This window comes from Calidris pugnax, unplaced genomic scaffold (genome assembly GCF_001431845.1).
Source record: "Calidris pugnax isolate Ruff unplaced genomic scaffold, ASM143184v1 scaffold245, whole genome shotgun sequence".
NCBI lineage: Eukaryota > Metazoa > Chordata > Aves > Charadriiformes > Scolopacidae > Calidris > Calidris pugnax.
This window is the reverse complement of record NW_015090982.1, coordinates 1,457,574-1,479,938: the sequence shown is the minus strand read 5'-3', so window position 1 is coordinate 1,479,938 and position 22,365 is coordinate 1,457,574. Positions and strand designations below refer to the sequence as shown.

The 22,365-nt window shown below is 54.3% G+C and overlaps 1 protein-coding gene across 3 annotated transcripts; it reads right to left on the bottom strand.

Annotated features, from left to right (window-relative positions):
* Positions 1 to 2,001: 2,001 nt before the first annotated feature.
* PPARD (peroxisome proliferator-activated receptor delta) lies at positions 2,002 to 20,435 on the bottom strand. Of its 3 annotated transcripts, XM_014953727.1 has the most exons (8): positions 20,300 to 20,435; positions 18,532 to 18,620; positions 6,710 to 6,944; positions 5,861 to 6,012; positions 5,002 to 5,140; positions 4,246 to 4,448; positions 3,501 to 3,954; positions 2,002 to 3,109 (listed from the first exon to the last, which is right to left on the bottom strand). In XM_014953727.1, exons 3-8 carry the CDS (start codon positions 6,843 to 6,845, stop codon positions 2,862 to 2,864), a joined length of 1,332 nt encoding a protein of 443 aa, XP_014809213.1. In that variant the 5' UTR covers positions 6,846 to 6,944; positions 18,532 to 18,620; positions 20,300 to 20,435; the 3' UTR covers positions 2,002 to 2,861. The 3 variants fall into 3 exon arrangements, with proteins under 3 accessions (XP_014809213.1, XP_014809212.1, XP_014809215.1); XM_014953726.1 differs by lacking the exon at positions 20,300 to 20,435 and having other exon boundaries at positions 18,532 to 20,261; XM_014953729.1 differs by lacking the exon at positions 20,300 to 20,435 and having other exon boundaries at positions 3,501 to 3,951; positions 18,532 to 20,259.
* Between the last annotated feature and the right edge of the window lie 1,930 nt (positions 20,436 to 22,365).

Sequence of the window (22,365 nt, the reverse complement as noted above, 5' to 3'; positions counted from 1 at the left end):
CCCCCGCCCCCCGCGCCTCCCCCCGCCCCCGGCACCGCGGGGGCTGGAGCCGATGGTCCGGCTTCCTCTGGGGGGGGCAGGGGGGAGAAAGGGAAGCCCGGGGCTCTGCGGCTGCTCCCCACAAACTCTGGGGGGCTCCGACCGGGCCAAGAGCAGAGCCCGGTGCCAGCGCATGAGTCCCATCCGAGCCCAGGATGTCCCCGAGCCCATCCTCACCCATCTTGGGGTGAGCTCAGCTCCAGCACATGGCCAGGTTGTCCCCCAAGCCCATCCTCACCCGTCTTGGGGCGAGATGTGCTCTAGCAGTGGCTGGGATATCTCCGAGCCCATCCTCACCCACCCTGGGGTGGGCTGAGCTCCAGCACGTGTCTGGGATGTCCCCCATCCTTGCCCAGGTTGTCCCCAAGCCCATCCTCACCCGCCTTGGGGTGGACTCAGCCCCATGCCCAGCCTCACCCCACAGCAAGGCAAAGATTCAGGGCACGGAGAGCTGGGCTCCAAGGCTGGGACCCTGCTCACGGCCGGTTCTTGCTGCCGTTAGGTTTGGTGGGAAAAACAAAGCAGCTACGAGACCTGGGAATCGCGGCAAATCCCTGGAAATCACAGCAAATCCCTGGAAATCACGGCAAATCCAGCATGGCCTCTGCTGGAAACTGCCACCAGGGGCCGAGAGAAACCCCAAGAAAGGCTGGACACTAAAAGGTTCTTAAATATTTACTTCGGATTTATTTAAAGTCAAGTCAGTTTGTGGACACTATATTATTAAAAACACTTGGAGTTTTGTACTTCTAGCAAAAATATACATTTCAGTTTAAAGGTTGTTGCACTGTCGAGGAGGGAAGAGCAAAAAGTTCCCCAGGTGATGAGGACACGAGTCCCAGAGGCCGGCCGTGGCCGGGGAGGGGGGACGCCACCGCAGGGCTTCGGGAGGGACAATCCCCCCCTGGCCAGGGCTCCGGTGCTCCGGTGCCTTCCCCCAGAGGATTTCAAAGTGCTTTAGAAACGGTAATTCCTAACACCCCTGCGAGGTAGGGAGGGGAAGGGGCCGGGCAGGCAGAGGGTGGGGAAACTGAGGCACGGCAAGGAGCCCGAGTGTGGCAGCAGGGGCAGGTTTGGGACTGGCCAGTCCCGGGACACGCAGAGGAAGCCCAGCGCTCTTCCCCTTGGGGGTTTTGAAAAGAATTATTGCACCAGGGAAATCTGCTACCCTGCAGAGGAGGAAAATAAAATAAAACCGACTCATTTGCTCCCACAACACCCTCCTTGGGAATATCAGTATTTTAATAAGGCTGCTCGGGACACCCGGGACCACGAGCTGCAGACGGGCAAGTGCTGCTTCTTCAGTCAGACACCCTCATCCCCAGAGGGGACCGAGCCCTTCCCAGGTCCATCCTCTCCCCCCAGGCCCCGGGTGACAGAGCCCCCCACGTGGGGGTCCTGTCCCGGGGTGGGCAGCACCGTGGTGTTTCACTACTGTGAGAAATCGGGAGGTAAAGTCCCAGAAGGGCTCTGGGTTGAGGCAGACCCCGAAGCCTGTCCCCGCACTCGGGATGGTGGCAGAGGACGGGAGGCTGTCCCCCCAACGTGACCACACTCCCCCCAGGAAGATCCTGCTCATCACGAGCATCCCACCCTCTCCTCCCCTTTTATAAACACTTGGCATTTATACTGTGTTTTACAGCTGCAAAGCTCTTTGCAACCAATGCACTAATTAATCCTCGTGCCCCCCCCACCTCCCCAAGCAGAGTGTGGGTGACAATCCAGCTCCCTTTCCCAGAGGGGAAACTGAGGCAGGGCAGTCGACGGTCAGTGCCCTGTCGGCACGGTGACCCCCCGGGGCTGGTCGTGGCTGTGCTTCCCCCTTCGCTTGCTCTGGTGCTCTCAGGAGCTGCTGGAGACCCTCTGCTGCACACACTGCCCTGTGAAGCCCCCAGGCCCCCCGCCCCGGGGCTTGGGAAAGGAGCTGCAGGACAAGCTCAGACCCTGACACCCAAATGCCCTGTGAAGCCCCCAGGCCCCCCGCCCCGGGGCTTGGGAAAGGAGCTGCAGGACAAGCAAACCCCCCCCCGGTCTCAGGTCTGTCCCTGTCCCTGCACACACCTTCTGGTAACTCCTGTCTGCACACAAGAGCCCGGGGAAGCAAACAGGCCTTGGCTCTGAAGGTGAATTTTTAGGAGTGCTGAGGGGCAGGTTCCCCCTGAAATGGGGGTACCAGGAGTGAGGGCTCCCACAGGGCACTCAGGGGAAGGCAGAGACCACACAATCCCTCCGGGAGACAGGGCCACACCACACAGCGACGCTGGGGCTGCAGCTGAGCCAGGACAGCCCTCCCCGTCTTCAAACACTCCGGCTTTTCTTTGGGAAAGAGAAAAACTTCCTTTCATTTCACTGTCCCAGGCTTCCCGGCTCAGAGCTACGCCTCGGGAGTGCAATATAAAAAAAGAAAATGAAGACAGGCTGTAAGTGCTGTGCTGGCCCCGCCGTGTGACACCCTCCCCCCACACTGTGCTGGGGTCTCCTAACGACCAGAGCAACCCCCCAGGGTCCTGAGCTGCCGCAGGGACCCCACCACGTAAACAGGGCCCCTGGGGAGCAGCCGAAGGGCTGGGCTGAGGTAACGGAAAGAGCAGCTCACGCTTTGCCGCTGTAGGTGTGTTAGTGTGTGTTAATGGAAGCCCTGGCCCAGCAGGAGGCGGCTGCAAAGTCCTGCAGCATCGTGCCCCATGTACCGTATGTCGGGGTGATGTAGAAAAGAGTTTCCAGTAGAAGAAATGGAAGACGTGGGGAAAGGTTTTTTCCGTGTTCCTGTACAAAAAGTCCTGATGGGACTCCATGGCTTCATTCTCATAAATAACAGGTCCTTAGTACATGTCCTTGTAGATCTCCTGCAGAAGCGGGTGCAGAGACGTCTCCGTCTCCGTCTTCTTGATCTTCTGCACCAGCTGGGCGTGCTCTGTCACCAGCTGCCGCAGGTCGGCCATCTTCTGCAGCAGCTTGGGGAAGAGGTACTGGGCATCTGGGTGGTTGGACTGGAGGTGAAACTCCAGCGCTCGCAGGATGTTGTCTTGGATCTCCTCCACCTGCTTCACGTTCATCAGGCCGGGCCGGTCTGTGGAGAAGAAGCAGGGTAGCCGCAGTGTTACAGTGTAGCCCTCAAAGGACACGCTCCTCCTGGGGAAAGGGAGGCGGGGACTGGAACCCACCCACCACCATCCTCATCAACTAGACAAGGGCAGAAGTGTGCTCGTGGACAACATATCTCTCAGCAGCATGTGAGGAGATGCCACTTCTATGCTCCTTGTTCTTGGTCCAAGCTTTCTAGGTGTCACCACCACAGAGAAGCTTTGGTTTCGGAACAGTTCAGTTCTTCTATCGTCCCCCTAAGTCACCCCTGGCTAATGGCAAGGCCTGCTGCCCCTCAGCTCCGCCAGCCCAGCCCCAACCAACCACCTCCAAATCCAGCAGGACTCTGCCCCACATGGCCAAGAGCGCTTGCTCACCTCCGCACAGGATAATGGCAGCCACAAAGAGAGACAGGTCACTGTCATCCAGCTCCAGCGCGTTGAATTTCACAGCAAACTCAAACTTGGGCTCCATGATCTCGTTGAAGGGCTTGCGCAGGCTACGCAGGAACTCACGGGTCACAAAGCCGTTCCCGTTGGCCACCAAGAGCCCATCCTTGTTCATGATAGAGGCCAGCATGGCAAAGATGGCCTCGTGCACCCCGTACTTCAGCAGAGTCACTTGGTCATTCAAGTAGAGGCCTAAGAAGCTGGGGATGCTCTTGGCGAACTCCGTCAGCTCCCGCACAGTCTCCACCGTGGTGCACTGGCAGCGGTAGAAGACGTGCACCCCGATCTCCTTGTAGGGGGGGATGCCGTTCACCAGCTGTTTCCAGACCAGCCCCTTTTCCGCCTGCCACAAGGTGTCCATGTCGTGGATCACAAAAGGCTGCTTGAAAAAAGAAGCGAGCGGTGAGGAACCTGCCGCGGGGACTCGGGGGACCAGCTCTGCCAAGGACACCCACATGGAGTGCCCGGGCAACCTCCATCCACCCACAACTGCACATGGAGCAACGGGGATTCTCCCAGCGAGGGCAGGACGTGTCAAAGAGACCCAGGGCTCTTCCAGGAGCTGCTGCAGGTGGGACAGCTACAGCGGGAGGGAGATGTACAGCATCTCCCACAGAAGAGCCTCCCGTCTTATTTTATGGCCAACCCTGCCTGCCCTGGGGAGGGAACTTACTGGGGTGCTGCTGGCCTTCCCGGTCAAGATACCTCGCGCCTTCTTTTTGGTCATGTTGAAGTTTTTCAGGTAGGCGTTGTAGATGTGCTTGGAGAAAGCTTTCAGGTCGGCCACCTGCGGGTTCTGGCAGCTGATCTCGCTCGCTGTCAGCCCCGCCACCAGCTTCCTCTTCTCTGCCTCTGGCATGCGGCCGAAGCGGATCGCTGTGGTGAGGGGCAAAACCAGTGGGTCAGGACACTGGGGATGACTCCTGGAGATGTGTCCAGGGAGGCAGTGGTCTGCTCTGCCACCACAGAGATGGTGAACACCTGCAGCTACGCAACACGGTGCTCCTCCAGCATCAACACCATGAGCCAGCTATTACTTTCACCCTTTCCAACCCACCCTCATGCTAAGCTCCCATCCCCGCTCCTCTGGGCTCTCACACAAACACCTTCTTTGGCCGGGAACAAGATGGGTTACACCTGAAATTTAAAAATCCCAGCACAGAAGAGCCATCTGTGCATCCAGTTCCCGTTGGGTCAACCTGTAAGGGACAGCCAAGTGCCAACAGCCGGCCTGCGCGGTGGGAATGAACAGCCCCTTCTCATGCAGAAGATGGGGATGAAGAGTCAAAGGCTCTAAGCGCTGGGTTAGAAAGATGATCCCCTGGCAGGAGGAGAGCCATGGGACACAGCAAGCTCTGTGCGAGCCCAGAAGGGCTGATGGCCCCGTGGCACCCAACTGATCAGGGCTGTGGACAAAGGTGACACTCACCGTTGTGTGACATGCCCAGCGAGAGGCATTTCTGGAAGCGGCAGTACTGGCACTTGTTCCGGTTCTTCTTTTGGATCTTGCAGCTCCTCTCGCACTTCTCGTACTCCAGCTTCATGCGGATCGTCCGGCGGAAGAAACCCTGCAGGGAGGTGGCACAGGGGGACAAAGGAGCAGCAGTGTTAGCACCCATGGCTTGGGACTAGGCTGGTTTATTATCCCCGGGATGGATAATAATAATAACAATAATAATAATAATAATAATAATAAACCTCCTCCAGGAGGTTCAGGTCCTGGAGGAGCCCTGTGTCTCTTTGACACAAGCAGAGCCCCTGTCCCATGGAGAGGTGGGCGGTGGGAGAAGGGGCTGCAGAGGAGGAAGCGGGGGGACAGGGTGTGTGGTGCTGCCGGCAGCCGGCAGGGAGGGATGGAGGAACAAGCTGCCGGCTTGGCCCCGGCCGGCAGGAATGTCTGGCAGGACCTGGGCCACTAACGCAGCCCCGCTGGCATCTGCCGCGGGGGAAAGAATTCCAGAGGCACATCCAAGCTGTGGCCAGTGATCCCAGGGGGATAAACACACAGCTCACTGCAGCACAGAAAGCATCTTTAATAGCAAAGCCGGAGTTCCCATGGGACTAGACGGATTTACCTTACAAAGTAAAGCGTGACGGGGCAGGATTTGGGCCATACACATCTCAGCTGCCTCCCCCAGGACACTATTGGCATGCCTGCCTCTATGCTCCACACTCTCTGGATGGGTTGCGTTGATTATTTTTTAAAATCACCCAATCCCGCCTCCCTGCTCTGCGGCAAACGGGCTCATCTGCAGACCTGGGGTCCCACCTCTGCTTGGCACACGTACCTTGCAGCCCTCGCAGGCGTGCACGCCGTAGTGAAACCCTGAGGCTTTGTCCCCGCAGACCCTGCACTCCACGTTCAGCGCTCCCAAGGCCGCCTCCTCGCAGCCCATCTGCAGCTGGTCCGACAGGGAGGGAGAGGAGCTCTGCGACAGGTCTGCAAACGCACAAAGGGAACACGTCCTTTCATGCAGTAGCTGCGAGCCCAGCGTCGCCTCCGACTCCCCCGGCCATGGGGCTGATGAGGGATTTCCAGCACTGTCCCACTCTGCCACTGGGATTGCGTCTGGGCAGTTCACCTCTGAGATCAGGCCCTGGTGGGAGGCAGATGCCAAGCCCAGAGCCAAGAGTGCTCCCAGTGCTCCCAGTGTGCCCGGCAGCTGAGACTCCACATCAGCGCTGATTTCTTCCCGCTGGCATTCGTGTCTGGGCAATGAAACCCAACCAGCACATTTTATAATCCCCAGTTGGCAGGCAGCTGGCACAGGGCTGCCCAGCTGGAACACCCAGGGCTCTTGGAGGAGCCTCTTGACCGCAGCAACAAACCTTCTCCTCCAGCTCCTACAACCAGTTTGCACCAAGGATGTCAAGAAGCAGCCAAAGGACCGTTCCCATGTGCCCTGAGAGTCCTCCCCTTTTGGGGTACAATGTTACCTGCCTGTCCTTTTAATTTCCACCTCCCACCCTGCTGCTGACGGCTGTGCAGTGACCACAGGGGAAGAAATAAGCCTGTCCATAACTTGGCTCTTGATGCATTATTTTACAAAGGGAAGAGTTTAAAACCAGGCAAACTTCAAGGTCCTCTGCCCTCTCCCTGGAGGACGTGGATGCCTGGAGGCTCCAGGGACACTCACCTGTGTAGCTGCTCGAAGGCAGCGAGCTGTCTGGTCCTCCACTTGGTTCTGAGGCTCCACTTGCCACTGTCACTGCCTTTTCCTCTTCCTCCTCCTCTTCCCTGACCTCAGGTACTTCCTCCTGTAGTTGTTCCATAATTGATCACCCCTCAGTGCCAAGACTGCAATCCCTGTCATAGCTCTGGCATCATCCGCGTCTATCCGAGATGGACCCTACCAGGCTGGTGCTGCTAACCTGTGGGACAGAGGGGAACAGGGGAGTCAGCTCTGAGCACCCACACGGAGCACAGAAGCATGGAATCATGGAATCGTTTGGGTTGGAAGGCACCTTTCAGATCACTGAGTCCAACCATCAACCCAACGCTGCCCAAAGCTCCACTGACCCATGTCCCTCAGCACCACGTCTCCATGGCTTTTAGATACCTCCAGGGATGGTAACTCCACCACGTCCCTGGGCAGCCTCTTCCAAGGCTTGACAACCCTTTGGGTGTTCACCCAGCGCCCTGGGCTGAAAACCCACTCTCCTGTAGCACGTGTATGGACTCGTAACGATACGTACACAAGGATTTACACGTGCACACACACCTCGCGACTTTAAATCCCCTTTAAAACATATTTAGAATTCTTCCTTTCCTCATCTGTGTTTAAAAGGACTGAATCCCTAAATATTTGTAAATTAAAGCTCCTAAGGATTTAATAAACTGAACCGATAGGAGAAAGGAGATTCCTAAGGATATAAACAAGGTGGTCTTTAATCCTACACCATGGCTGTTGTAAAGAAACATAAAAGGGCACCAAGCTCCCATCTAAAACGCATCTCAGTGGAACCACCTCCTTCCTGCTCCATGTTCTCTCCTAATCCAGGGGTTCAAGCAGAGCTGGGGCCTTTCAAAGGTCCCTTTGCGCCCTGGTACAAACACTCTATAGGACTCAAGGAAGCAAAAGCTCAGCAGAATCATATTTAACACCCAGTAGACAGAGCTCAGACCACAAACCAGCCCAGATGCCACCCAAGGACCTGGGCTCCCCCAGCTTGCAAGTCCCATAGCAAAAACACTGCCCCAGTGTCCCCCAGAGCTGGTAGCACCCTGGGATGTCACAGTTGTAGCCAAGGCTGAGGTCTGGCAGAGCCAACACCACCAGAAAGATGAAGGTAGGGTGGGCTTCACCCTCCATCCCCACCCAGCCAAGGCAGAGCTGGGATCGGGGGCAGCGGCTCCGTGCCCGCGGTGGGAGATGCCATGGGAGCAGGCCTCAGAGCAGCAGCAGGGGCTGGCTGAAAGCCCCCAGCCCGTGAGAGCCATCTGCACGACCGATGGCTTCCTGCCGTCCACGCTCCTTCCCGTTACAGCGCTTGTATTTATTTTCACTCCTGGTGTTGTAATTGGCCCTGGCTCCTCTGCCAAGAGCCGCTGGGCCCAACGTGTTGCTGTCTCTCCGCGCAGCTGCGGGGCCGGGCTCAGCCTGGGGTCCGGCAGCGCCGTCCCGACGGCCGCACAATCCACCCACTGTCTTAATCCCGGGCTTCCTGTGGGAGAAACGGCCCCATCCTCCCCCCTGTGCATTTCCGCTCCTTGTTTGCCTTAGTCCATCCCAAATTGCCCACGAAAAAACTCAATCCGTGTGAGTGCGGCATGGCCGTACCGTGACCGTCGCAGAGCTGTCCCCACCTCCCTCCTGACCCTGCCCCATCCCGTCCCGGTGTCCAGCTCACGCTGCGACACCCCGGTACTCCTTTACCTCCAGGTCTTGATTCCTAAACTGACTCTTGCTTGATTAATTAGCATTTCAAGCCCAGCTTATGCAGAGTTGCATTTACTTCCTTAAAGGAGGTATTTTTTAAGTGGAAAAATATCTGTCAGAAAAGCCACTGAAATGCAGCTTCTAGCAGGAAAGCCTCAATTCACAGGCACCAGTTACACTGATGTGGTGTTTTCAAGCCCACGTTAGCGTGAAGTGAGTAGTTTGCAGGGGACTCACAGTCTGTGACGCGTGCCCAAGCCCACACTGTGGCACTGGGCTTGCTGGAGGAGGGCAGAGTGACCCAAGACTCCTTTTCCCTCCTGCAGCAGACCCTCATGCCCAGCACTCTGAACCTGAACCTTGGGACGTGCTGGAGAGCCGTCAGCACCGAGCAAGGTCAGAGCTCCCTGAGAGATCCAGCAGCCACAAAGGGCCAGGGAGATGCTGGGAGGGCTGGAGCCCCTCTGCTGGGAGGGGGGGCTGAGAGAGTTGGGGGGTTCAGCCTGGAGAAGAGAAGTCTCCGGGGAGACCTTGGAGACCCTTCCAGTCCCTCAAGGGGCTCCAGGAGAGATGGGGAGGGACTCTGGATCAGGAGGGGAGCCCTAGGAGGAGGGGGAAGGGTTTGACACTGAAAGAGGGGAGATGGAACTGAGATGTGGGGAAGAACTTGTTTGGTGTGAGGGTGGTGAGAGCCTGGCCCAGGTTGCCCCGAGAAGCTGTGGCTGCCCCATCCCTGGAGGGGTTCAAGGCCAGGTTGGAGGGGGCTTGGAGCAACCTGGGCTGGTGGGAGGTGTCCCTGCCCAGGGCAGGGGGGACACATTGGGTGGGCTTTAAGGTCCCTTCCCACCCAAACCATCCTATGAATCACCCAAAAGAGAGGATAAAAACCTGCAAGTGGGAGGCTGAACGCAAACACATTGCAAAGTCAGGACCCCAGGAGAAGTTAGCGAGCATCTATCGTTCCAGGAGTAGTCAGCATCCATGGTTCATTTTAGTAGCCAGCCCAGCCCAAACCACGCTCGGACGAGGGCAGAGAGCTCCCTTCCCTTCCCTCCCTCCGCGGAGCACTGAGGGACCATTGAAGGGCTGTGTTATCCTTGGCCCCCTCTCCCACATCCCGCGCAGTGGGACATGGCACACAGGCAGGAAAACCTATTCATCGGAGATGGAGGGTAATGAGCTCCATCGTTTTGAAGGCTATATATAAATGGATGTACAAACATCAGGAAAACGCTTTTGCCTGGAACAGCAGTTACTGCGGGAAACTTGTGGCGGGAGAAACTAGTATATGGTGGAAAATACATCCAGCAGCAGCTTAACGAGGTTCTTATTAGCTCTCCTTTGTCTCTGGCTCCCAGCACAGGCCCCTTCCTTCAAACCCAGAGAAGATGCAGCCCTCTGCTTGGCCCCAGCAGCCTCACGGCATGCTGCTGTTGGAATAACGTGGGCATATTCCTCCAGCTGCATCCCTCCGTCCTCCATCCCCCACGTCTGCTCAGGGCCATGCAGTCCCAGCGTGGCAGCGAGCTTGTGACATAGAGTTCGCTCCCTGAAAGCCACCAAAACAACCCCAAAACCGTGCTTGGAGTCAGTGTGCCTGGAGATGGGCGTGCAGCCCTGAGACAGGGGAAAGCAGAGGGTGATATGCAACGCCGGGCTCCAGCTAAGGCTCCCCATGGGGACACTGCCATTATGGTAAGGATAAGGGTTTGCATCCCGCCCTTTGAGAGTGGCTGGAGAGCCAGAGAGAGAAAAGCTTTTACCAGAAAGCTCGGAATATATTGTTTTCATATCTCCTCGCAGGCCAAGAGCACAGGGGCCTGGGCAGAGGGAAGCTGCGAGAGCTGTTTGCACACCTGCCTTTCCCTTCGCCATTCCCCTGCTTTCTAAACAACACAGAGAGAAGGGAGAGGAGGGGGGAAAAGGGATTGATTTCACCCAGGAGGCTGCACCTCCTGCCTTCAGCTGATGAAAGGGAGGGCTTGGGCTGTGCCTGCGCACCCCAGCATGGAGCGAAGGGACCCCCAGCCCTCCCCTCCGGGCCAGGGGCAGCTGAACCCCACCACACACAGAGACTGGGGGATCTGCCCAGGTTTCACACATGCTTCTCTGTTCCCTGGCAAGCCAGAGTGGGGTATCCCGGGAAGCTGGAGCTCCCCAGAGGTTTGTCTGAACTCTGTCCCTCTGAGACCGAGGAGGAACCGGCCCTGCACGGCCACAGGCAGGGCTGTCACATCCCTGCATCTTTGTGGGATGGCGCTGGGGATGGCCAAAGGCCATCCCCATCCGCTCGGCGCCTCCATGTCCAGCTGCCAAGTGGGCCGAGAGGAAGGATCACCCAGTTTTTCTCCCTTGGCTAAAAAGCCACCCCCTGGAGCACGGCACACCAGCCTCGAGCTGCAGGGAGCAGGACAGAGATTCCTGCCTGGCACAGCCACCCCCTTTTTCCGTTCAGCAGCTGTCACAGGGCTGCGTTGGAAAGACAGGATGGAAACAAGGACGGGGACCGTGAATTCCTTCCTAAGCTTCTGCAGAGAACCCTGCAAAGCTGTTTCCCTTCCTCTTCCCTCAGGATGGGAACAAGCGAGAGGGCACGTGGCTCCTGAATGGCTCCGTCCTTGCCTCAATCCCCATCCCGAGGAGCTTCAGCCTCCCCAGCTGAGGCAGCAGCGTCCCTCCCCGGAGCCCGCAGCCACCGGATGGTGGGATTCTTTTCTGGCTCTGGGCTTGGGCAGATGCCTGCTGGCTGCCCCGCTCCCACGCTGCCAACAGCAATGCCAAGGGGTTTATCTTCACTAGAAGCAGGAGCTGGTGTTTATGCCAAGCTAAACCATACAGCAGGAATGGGAAGGCACAATGAGAAAGGAAAAAAAAACAGTAATAAAAGTTAAAAGGAGACAAATCTTCAGCATGGACCCACTTCAAGAAGGCAGTACTTCTCCAGAACTAACCAAGGTCCAAGCCTCCAGTTCATCAACTGCAGCTTGTACCCTTTGGGCCCCACAGCTCCTCACTCGTGATTAGCTTGTAAACCTTGGAGCCAAGTTCAGAGAAGGAAAAGCTGACAAACCAGCGAGGAATTGCCCGTTTCTCCATGGTCCACGTGCAGGAGGAGTGGTGGGGCGATGTGATGGACAATTCCCCTTCCCTGGAGGGGTTCAAGGCCAGGTTGGAGGGGGCTTAGAGCAACCTGGTCTGGTGGGAGGTGTCCCTGCCCAGGGCAGGGGGTGGCACTGGGTAGTCCGTTCCAAACCGAACTATTCTATGATCCTATGACACTTCCAGTTTGTCACCAGTATTGGAGTCCTGCACGCAGAGCGAAGTGTCACAAGAAGGGGACGTGCATTCTGACACAGCCAGGCGGGTGCTGGCAGCCAGACAGCCGCAAAGGAAGAGCAAGGAAGTGCTCGTAATTAGAAGAACCTCATCTTTAAACCAGGTGTAGGTTCACTGGTGACGAGCTCAAGCAAGAGTTAATTCTTGTGTCCTCACAGGGTTTGAGAGAAGACGCCTGTCCCCACTTCCCTCCAGGAAAGCGTGCATTTGTTTTTAATATGTTTATACTGATGGGATTGACCAAGTCCTTGTTGCAGTCTGAAGTGGCCAAAAAAAGGTCCAAACCTCCCCAGGGCCAAGTCACAGAGTTGATCTGCTCAAAGCAGTTGTCCAAGTTCCCGTAAACAAGGTCACCAGGAATTGCAAAAGGAAACCAATTTACCACGGGAGCACTTCTGGCTTGTGTTTTTGTTCCTCTGGACAAAAACTTCAGCCAAATTCATGGTCAACAGGAGTGAATCCTTTTGGAAGGGGCAGGATGAGAACTCAGCCCTCTGTAGGGCAGCGCTTTCTGTCACGTGCAGCACATGTTGAATTCGCAAACAAAAACTGAAATGAATCCATTAAAAAAAAAAGTGGTGGTCGCTTGTTGGCCATCATTTGCAGACGTCCCTTCGGTTGTGTCACTGCTCCTGATAACTGCTCAGCAAGTACCAGTTTCTGTTCCTCCTCCTCCTCCATGTCAGCTACTACTAATAAAAGCTGAATAAGAGCTAAGCAGATGCTGCAATACAGGAAAGGTAACTAAGTGCGCAAAACAGGAGAGAGACAAACATTGAAAACATGTTTGTTTTTGTTCCTGAAAGATCAACACACCCCCTCATTAGCTAATGAGATCTCAGCAGTGCTTACTACCCAAGTGCTTCCTCCCTTACTCAAAGTCTTGGCCACAAGGCAGGCTCCACACAGAAATAAACTACTAGAGGTTGCGAGGAAGAGCCCTTCCACCCAACCCTGCCCAGGGCTGACACTCGGGGCCAGATCTGCCCCTTGAGGCATCTGCTCAGACATTGCACCGTGTCCCAGTCCCACCCTGTGACCTCCCCAGCCTCGCTCTGCCCAGCTGCCTGCGTTTCAGTAGCCGAGGAAGCAGCAGGGTGCTGCCAGAGCTGCTATTAACCATGTTGCTGCTAATTACTGAGGAACATGTCACAGAGGGTGCAGGAGATTCCCTCGCTTGCCTTGAGCAGCCAAAATGAATCACACCTACTGCATGTTTTAACTCACCCACTTCCTGGACCCTGAGTTAAAAAGGTTACAAAACTCACCCGATTCTTCTCTTTTCGTACCACAATTGATGCTGTCCCCCAAAAAAACAGGCCACGGTACTTTGCTCCAAAACAAACCTCCTGCTTTCTCACCTGTGCTGGGTTTTTCAGAGAGCAAAGGGTGTCACAGAAACGGAGGCAAATCAGACCTTAGGCCATGTACTCACAACCACCTGCAATGGAGGGTCTACCAGGCTGCTCCTCTCCAGGAGACACAGTTGTCCCTGGCTCCAGCAGCTCCAAGGATGCATCAGATGTGCTCTGAAATCTTGAGATGGCAGATACTGCTTCAGGAACGATCCCTACACAACTTTCCCCTGCCCTCTCCAACCTCTGATTAGCCGGGCTCTCAGCTGCCTTTTGCAGAGGGGGAACAGCAGGATGGACAGTGAAGCTGTTGCTCAACAGTAGTTAGTTGTAGGGGACAATGAAAAGCCGAGCAGATGTTAGCTCTTATCTGAAGTCCTGCTTTATAACCTTCAGCAAATCCTGTCAACCCCCATACCTCCATTTCCTTCATCATCCATAAAAAAAAAACACAACCAAAACCACCCCCCAAAAAAAACAAACGCAGGACTTTTACAGTGCTTCCTTCCTGATCCTTTCCTTGCTGCATTAGCTCACAGAGTCGGCATGTTTTGGAAGCGCAGAGGAACACGTCGGTGCCAAGCGTCATTGTTTATTCCCGTATTTTGGATTTTGTCACCTGTTCGCAGTCACGCTCCCAAGTCTGGCCTCCCCAGCCCCGGGTCAGCACACCACGCTGCTTGTGACCACCTTCTCCTGTTGTACATTCCTGTACATGAAGTATTTCCAGGTTTATTTTCAGCAAATAAACCGCCCTGTCTCAACCTGACAACTGCTGACCGATATCTGTGGTTTGGCTGTCAGCTCAGGACAGCCCCAGAGCACCCAGGGCCAGAAGGGGCACGTGGGTCTGACTCGTGGAGTGAGGACCACAGCCAGGAGACAAGCAGGTACCGGGAAGGTGACACCACCAGGGCTGGGAACAGAATAGAGGTGTCGCTATTTGAGAAGATCATTAAGTCTGGTGAGGAGAGAGGACCATCCTCACCCCACGGCGAGCAGAGGCGGTGGCGAAGCCGCGGAAACGCTTTGGGAAGACGGCTGCTCCCCGCACACGCTGGGAGAGACACAGAGCAGTTGCACGGGGCTGCAGAGACGGTAAGTTGTCCACAGGGGACTCTGAACCCATGGGCTTGCTCCTCTCACCTGGTTAGGGACCTGCCACACAGCCCAGCATCTCCTATTTGTGCTCCTCCAGCAGTCTCCACCGTTGCTCCCGAAGTGCAGCTTTGACATCCCTACTTCTTCTCTGGAAGTGCCAGAGAGACCGTCTGGGATATATTCTCCTTTCCTTTACCATCTCCAAGGCGACAAGAACCCACCAAACCACCATAAACTGATGCTTTCTGAAACTCCCAGAGTCCCTTCGTGCTTTACTCCAGAGCACTTGTTTTGCCAACGGATCCCTTGTCCTCCCAAACCTGAGCAGGACACGTGGACGGATCCAGTTTCAGGAACATCAGTAATTATAGAACAGAGCTGACGAGGGGAGGAGCTCCCAGGAACAGCAACACCACTTCCCAAGGCAAACAGTGGGCACGGAGTGTTACAGACTCAGAGCCACGTTTAAATGGAAAACCAGGAAAGCGGTAAGTGGAACAAGCTGTCACAGAGAGTGCCAAAGTCAGAGCCCTGCCTTGGCAGGAGCACCAGTGGCAGAGAGAAAGGCCAGTTTTTGGCAGTGCTGAGTGCCCCAGGACCTGTCTGAGTATTTCTCAAAGCCCCAGTGTCACTGGGAGACCAGCAAAGAGTCACCCCTGCTTTGGATGGGCTAATCAGCTCCCCCCCAAAAAGTGATGGGGCGTAGAAAAGTAGCAGCAGATCAATGCGTCGCTCTGGATCCTACACACGTGTGTGCAGCCTGTCAGCTGGAGCCAAACACCCAGGGAGTGCTATGGCTATAGGCTGCCAGTGCTCCCAGATCCAGGAAAATGCCCACAAACCCAGTAGCAAACCTCTTCTTTGCACCTACTGAGGTTCTAGATCCCACTGGGAGAAAAAAAATAACCCATCAACCTGGAAGTTTTGTTAGGCTGACACTCGGAGTCCCAGAAAAGTGCTACCGGTTTTGTAGACCTTAACAAAACATCCCTGGCACCAGCCCCCGGAGCTGGGAGCCCAGGACGCAGCTGACAGTGAGCGATTGTGCCCAGGCACTCGTTCAGATGATTCAGCAGGGCCTGGGAACGTACGCACCGGAACGGCCAGAACAAACCCCGCGTTCGCTGCATCTCCATCTCGACCGCAGAGCAAGGAAAAGGAGGGGGTGTGAGCAGGGCTGGATCTGTCTCCGCAGGGAAAACTCCAGAGAGCGTTAGAATAACTCCGTTACACAAACTAGTTCAACACCCTCTTCGGGAACTGGAGGGGAACGATGTTTCCTTACTATTTTTGGCCACGTTCACACAGCGAGAGCGGCAGGAGGAACAGACGTTTCCTTGCAGTTTCAGCCGCGATACGAGCAGTGCTCATGTCAGCCTGATCCTGCCAAGACTCCTCTGGTAATTAGGAGACGGCAGTGTGTGCTCTGACCATTTGCACTCCACCTCAGCCCCTAGAAAACAAAACCCTCGAGCAAAGCATTAGCACTTTTGATAACATCCTCAAGTCTTTGGCATCATCAGGGGGGTAAAGAGGTACAGAGTGACTACCACTTCCCCACACAGCCAGCTGCCAGGAGACTGGTGGGCTCCACCGCTCCAGCCCCAAACTCACTCTCACCAACAATCCTTTTCCAGAGATTCCCATGTCCCTAGGTCCCACAACATAACACCTACCCCAGGAACATGAGAACCCACAGATTTGTTTCGGAGATATGAGTCTCTGACCATCAGCTCCCGTGGGGTTAAGGGCTTTCAGGGTCCAACAGCTCCAGCAGAATCCATATTAATCAACTTAAAGGTGAAAGGCAGATTTGGGCCTTTTCAGAAATATTCCAGATTTGCATTGAGATGAAATCAAGAGTTGTATTAAAAAAAAAAGTTTGTAAAAAGTCAGGCAGGACAGGGATTTGAGCTTAGGTTCTCATCACCGAGGTGACTGCACAAAACACTACTTATTTTGAAACCATCTCACCCGCCCCCTCTTCAGCCTGACAAAGCCTTTCCTAATGAGACATTCATTAGGCAGTAAAGTGGTTCATAACAAAGTTTGTCTTAACAGACCATCAAAGAAATGCTTCCCTATCAGCAGGAAAGCTCATCTGGTCTTTTAAACCACCAGAACCGCTCCCTGTCTCCATCCTCCATGCCTATTACGGGGTTGAACGTGCATGTTCTGGTTTTTGCTATTTCCAGTTCCAGTTCCCAGACCAGGGCAAACCAGAAAACAGCAGCATGAGGGCAACGACACTGGTTAGCACAGATGTTACCTGGCTGTTGGTATCCACAAGCCTCAGAGATGTGCTCAGGCTTGGAAATGAAAAATGTTGGCGTTTCTGGCTTGTGTTTTCATCCTGCTGCCTCCTCCCCAGGTCAGGATTCCCCTACAAATCACAGCCTCCACCAAACCCACACTTTGGAGCAGGACCTGTCCACAGGGATCCCCAGGGAAACACCCGACACACACACACCTACGTCAGAACCCTCTGCAGAGCTGAGGGTTTGAAAGACCTGGCCCAAATGATCTCAGATGTTCACAAGTTCTTGGCTGAGCCTTGGAGGACACAGACACGTTCCAGACAGTATGATCACAGCAGAGAACGTTAGAGCATTTCAAGAAGTCATCCTGAAACTAAGATACAACTCGAGCCAGTTCTGCTCTGAACCCTTCTCATAACCATGCAGGGCTCCAGCGAACGTCACCTCAAAGCATTTATTTTGGGGAAGATGAATTTCATAATCTCCTTGACCAAAAGGCTTCATATCAGCATAATCGTTCTACTCTAAACCCTGCTTTGGGAAAGTAATTTCCCAGGCATTCTGCCAATGCAAGCGCATTTCAGAGTATGAAATAATTAAAGAAAAATTAGTCCTACAGTAAAATCTTATTTGTACTTGTGATGGAAATCACTTCTGCTCGTCTGGACTTTCCCAGAGTCTCCAAAATTTTTGCAGCAGTGATAAATAGTGTATCTCTGCCAGTGACACTTCTAGAAGAGCAGAGATTGCTCTGCTGCACCCGATGAGAAAGCAGTTACACAGCCTGACAAACCCGCCGGTATCAGCAAGGGCAGCTCTTCCTACTATAAAACAAGGGAGCCCATACAAATCCCAAAATAAACCAACTTCTCTAAAATTTCATAGTCAGGGCAAGCCCAGCTGGGTTCCGGCAGCAAATAATCTTTCAGGCATAAGCACTGTAACATCATCTCACCCAATTAAAACATCATTTGCATGTCAGGTCCCACTGCACGAAGGAACCCAAGAGTTTCGTCGTGCTAATTCCTCAGTTTCTAAGAACGTTTGCAGATTTCCAGCTCATAATTCAATAGCCACAGACGAAATATTCCCCGAAAGGCAACAAGATGTACTGTAGAAAAATACATATTTGTCAACAGGCAACACGCCGGAGAGACGGGGACCATTAACATCAGCAAGCAATTCTGTACAACAATGCTCTTCTGATCAGCAAAGCCTCATGTGGCTCATTACAAAATCCTCTCCACACGCCACGAAGATCCTTGGAAGTCCCCGTCTCGAATGCCAGAACAGAGACAGCACAACACTTGCACAAACGTGACACAGAAAACCACGTCTCCGTCCAGCTACACACCTCAGACGTGTGTTGTAGCAATAATAAATCCACCCCCTGTGTGCAGAAGCCACAGCGCTGTTAAAGGCTCTGAATGCAGCGTGGCCGCAGTGAAGACTTTTGGGCATCGCTTCAGACGTCTGGGGGCAGGACAATGTCCTCCCCACCCCGTGGTGACCACCTCCTCAAAAGCCCTGGACCCCCTTGGCTGTGACCTGCTCAGCTTCATCCGAGTAAAGCAATTACACAGCGCTAGACAGTACCGTGCTGCTGCCAGACCCTGTCTCTGGATCGTTAGGTAATTGGTTACCCAAGTCCCTGATCTCACGTGCCCTCCCCAATCTACAAGAGCCAAGTCATAAAAATCAGTGAAATAATCAAATATTAAATCCCTATACTTTGACGGTAACAGTTGGCTCAGAAGAACAGGATTAGACGGCGATACGCACAGCATGTTTCTAAGCACAACCTATAGAGATCATATGCAGAAACGGAACAAAAATAAGGCACAGAGTTTAAATTTCCAAAGAAATTTAAATTTCAAAGGAAATTTAAGAAAGTTTAAGCTCGTGGACAAAAGTGAAACTTGCTGAAAGCAAGCCATGCTTCCAAGGCTTTCCCTATCCTAAGTTTTTCAAAAACATACTCAGGAGAAGTGTTTCAGGAGCCAGCCTGTGTGCGGAAGGGAAGGGTTACCTCTCCGGAGCAGCTGTCCCCCTCTGCCTGTCGCCGAGAGCCACCCCTCAGTCACCATGTCAGCAGGGAGCGCCGAAACCCCGAGAAATCTGCAAGAGAACACAAGGCGAATTTCCACGGCTGTGCCGAAGGCCAGATATTTATGCCGCTGGGAGAGCTGGGCTGGATCCAGCAATAGCTCTGAAATTTAAACACACACTCCCTCTGCCGCACGCTGGAACCGCAGGCTGGGGTGACTCCCCTTGCGCCGCCGGGTGCCATCGCAGACGTTCTCCCCGAGCTCCAGCAGCTTCTGGAAACGGGGAGGTGGCACAAACCCCCGCTCTGCGTCCCAGAAGAGACACCCCGACCCCTCACCAGGCTTTGAGCATCAGGATGTCACCTTTGCCTTATGCCACCTGCAGCCAGAGGCTGATGATCCCGACTTTTCACGACAATGCATGAAGTTGATGCTAGGAAAAGGTCTCTGGTGGCCAGAGGGTGGTTTGTTTACTCAACTTGCTTAATCCACCTTTAAGAGACTGCCAGAAAGTTACTGTAACTTTAATGAACTTCCCTCTGGGGTGGTTGAAACTTAAGGATCCAACAGAGTTCATTTACTCTTGGTTTTCCTGATCAATTTGCAAATAGCTTCGTACGAATTTTAGGCTCAGGAGAGCGGTAAGAGACCAACGCTGGGAAAAAAATGGCTTTGAACTAGAGGACTTAGAGAAAATATGTTCTATTTTTAGACAGTTATGCAGACTAACTGGACTAACATATTAAACAAAGATGTTGTGAACATGATGCTACTTGAACCCATGTACCCTCCCTGACATTACCCAGGCTTAGCTGCTCCTCCCACCCCCATGGAAAAGCCCCGTTTCATGTTGCTCTCTCCAACATGAGATGACTCCCGGGGCAGCCGAGCACCGGCAACGAGCCCGGCATCGCCAGCCCCCTGGGGAGAGGGGTAGCCCAGCTGGCAAGTTGAGGGCAGAGAGTGAATCTCACCCTCCTGCAGCTCCCGGGACTGACATGGCACCCAGAGCTGCAGCTGCTTAAAAGAGGATGAAAGAAGAAAGCAAATCCCCTGTCCCAAAAGCTGAGGCTCCCAGCCCATCAGCAGGAAAGCGGAGGACGTTTCCTCCGCTGCCGAGCAGCCCCGGTACATCCAGGGGCGGGCATAAGTGGCAGATCCCAAAAAATAACCCCAGTCCCTTGCATCAGAGCATCATTCGCATCAGGACCGTTCTCTCTTGTGGTCAGTGACATAAAAATCACAGCCCCACACCTTGAAGAAAGCAATTGCCCCTGGTTTCCAGGCAGGGGGGGCTGAGAAAAGCCTGCCCAAAGCTCAGCCAGAGAGGGAAGAAGCACGGACCCAGTGCCCAGCCCTCTGCTTTAGTGGGGGCCATAAAACCACACATAAACTTCACTTTCACGGCAGGACGTTAAAGCCACAGCAAGTTTCTCATGCCCTCCCTCCAAAACGGAAGGTAGTTTTTCTAAACACAAAGTTTTTCTTTAACCTTCCTGATGAGGAACAATAATAAAGTCATTACAATGCCACTGGCACATCAGGAGCGGGCTTTCTTCATCTCTACCAGCAATAAAGCCCGTCCCTGAGTCAGTAACGAAGTGTAACGTTGACACTGTCAATGAGGGCATGAATCACACGCTGGGAGTGCACAAATCACACCCTGAGCTCGCTCCCATCGCAAGATCAGAGCACTTTGCTGCTGCTGCCGCCAGAGATCTGGGAATTAAAACTAAATTACTGGCTCACCTTGTCCTGCTCACAGGTAAATGCCGGGGCATGCCCCGTCACCACCGCACACAAGGCAATACTTGCTCCAGCTCAGCAGGCACAGGGGGAACCTCCCGGCACATCCCTCCTCCAAACTTCCTCTTAGATCCCTGGCTGACACACAACAAGTCACAGAATAAAAATCCCACAAAAATCCCACCTTGGCACAGCCTGGAACACGTTTGTACCCGAAGGGGAAAGGGATTCTCCACTGAAGACAACGAGGGAGTTCGCACAAAGAGGAGGCCCAAGTGGAGCAAAATGAGAACTGGGACACAGGCTGCTTCCACCAGCAGCTCACCAGATCACTGCAACCAGCCTTGGGACTCTGATTCACGAGGTGGTCACTGCTGCATCCTCTCTCCATGCTTGGATCCCTCTGCATCGCCACGATGGACATTGCCCAGACCCAACGGCACATCCAAAGCCTGCCCGTCTCTCTGCCCACCCACGGCCTGCTCCCGGGGGCTTTCCCCACGTAGGGGCTCAACAGAGCGATTCCTTCCTGCAATCACCATCGTCACTCGCGTGCAAGAGGCTTCCCAGCACAGCTGTCAAAGGGGAAGGTGGCCAAGGCTGAGATAAGCTACACCAGGACGCTGTTTGAAGCCACTCAGATACAAAACAGTCAATGACAGACAGATGCTTTGGGAAAAACATAGATGGGATCATCACAGAGAGCGTGTGTTCTCTCCTGCTCCACTCACAAGCTGCATCTTCAGCTGCTTTTCCTCTCTGTGCCTTGATTTTCCATCCAGGGAAACTAAAATACACCTACCTCATAAATCGGTTTTGAACCTTAATTCACTGGCTTCTGTAAATAGGTTGGAGTCTCTCTGATCATAAACAAATAAAGCTGTTAAACATCATCTGAGGTGGAGTCAGCGCACACAAACTTTTGAAAGTACAGCAGGGCCAGGAGGCCTTTTGACCACACAAAAAAGGGGAGATCAAAACTCATCTGGGGAGGAACAGCTCCATGCCACAACAGGATCCTTGTTGGCTCTAATGACAGAGCTTGGAGCCAGCCAAGGAGGAAAGGAAAAACGCAGCAGGGAACAAAACAGGAGGGAAGCAGAGGTGAAAGAAAATTAGGCCTCTTGCTTCAAGGTCCTGTCACCTACTTCTGCATGCTCCTTTACCTTTCACCTAGGACTTTTTATGAGGGCTTTTAAAGCTAATTAAGAGTTACACTCAACCCAGACAGCACGCAGGTACCACCGTCCTGCATTTGGCCACGAGCATTTGCAGCGCGGGACAAGCGACCTCCTGCAGTAGAACCACTATTAAATAAAGGCAGCAGAACACCTACTTTATAGGTGGAAAAAGCACGGCACAAAAAGTAAACATCTTTTATCTGGGGTCCCAGGGAAAGCAGGAGCAGTATGTGGAGGGATGAGAAAAGGATTCTCAGATCCTTCCTCCTCAAGCAGCCCCTCACCTGATGCACCACTGACGGACCATCCCGACCCTCTTGCTCCCAGCCCCAGGCCCCAGCAGTACCCCTCACTGGCACCTTAAGGGCCAATTCCCCCTCTGCCACCCCACCCCTGGCAGAGAAGAAAGGCAGATTGCCCCCCCCACATGGCCACGTCCCAGTCTCATCCTCCATGTTCCCTGATTTCCCAAGCGGGAGTGAGAGCCTGCACCCTAAAGTCACCGACGTGTCCCTGCCCTCCCAGTCCCCTCCAGATCACTGACCCCCAAAATCCTTTCCTGCCTCCTCCACACTCAGACCCATTACACCAGAGCACCCTGCCCCTTCCACCCCACACCCTCAGAAAGTCCCCATCTCCTCAAACCCACACCCACACAGAGCCCCTGTCCCCAGCTTCACCCTCCTGCTCCTCATTATCCCCCACCCCACAGCACTGTCTGCCCCCCACCTCATACCCCTGACCTTCCATGATCACAATGTCCCACAACCCATGTCCCTGTCCCTCACACCCCCCATCCCTGCTGCCCCACAGCTCCTGCCCCTGTCTCCCACACACCTCTGTCCCCGCTGTCCCACACTGCACGTCCCTCACACCCCCATCCCCGCT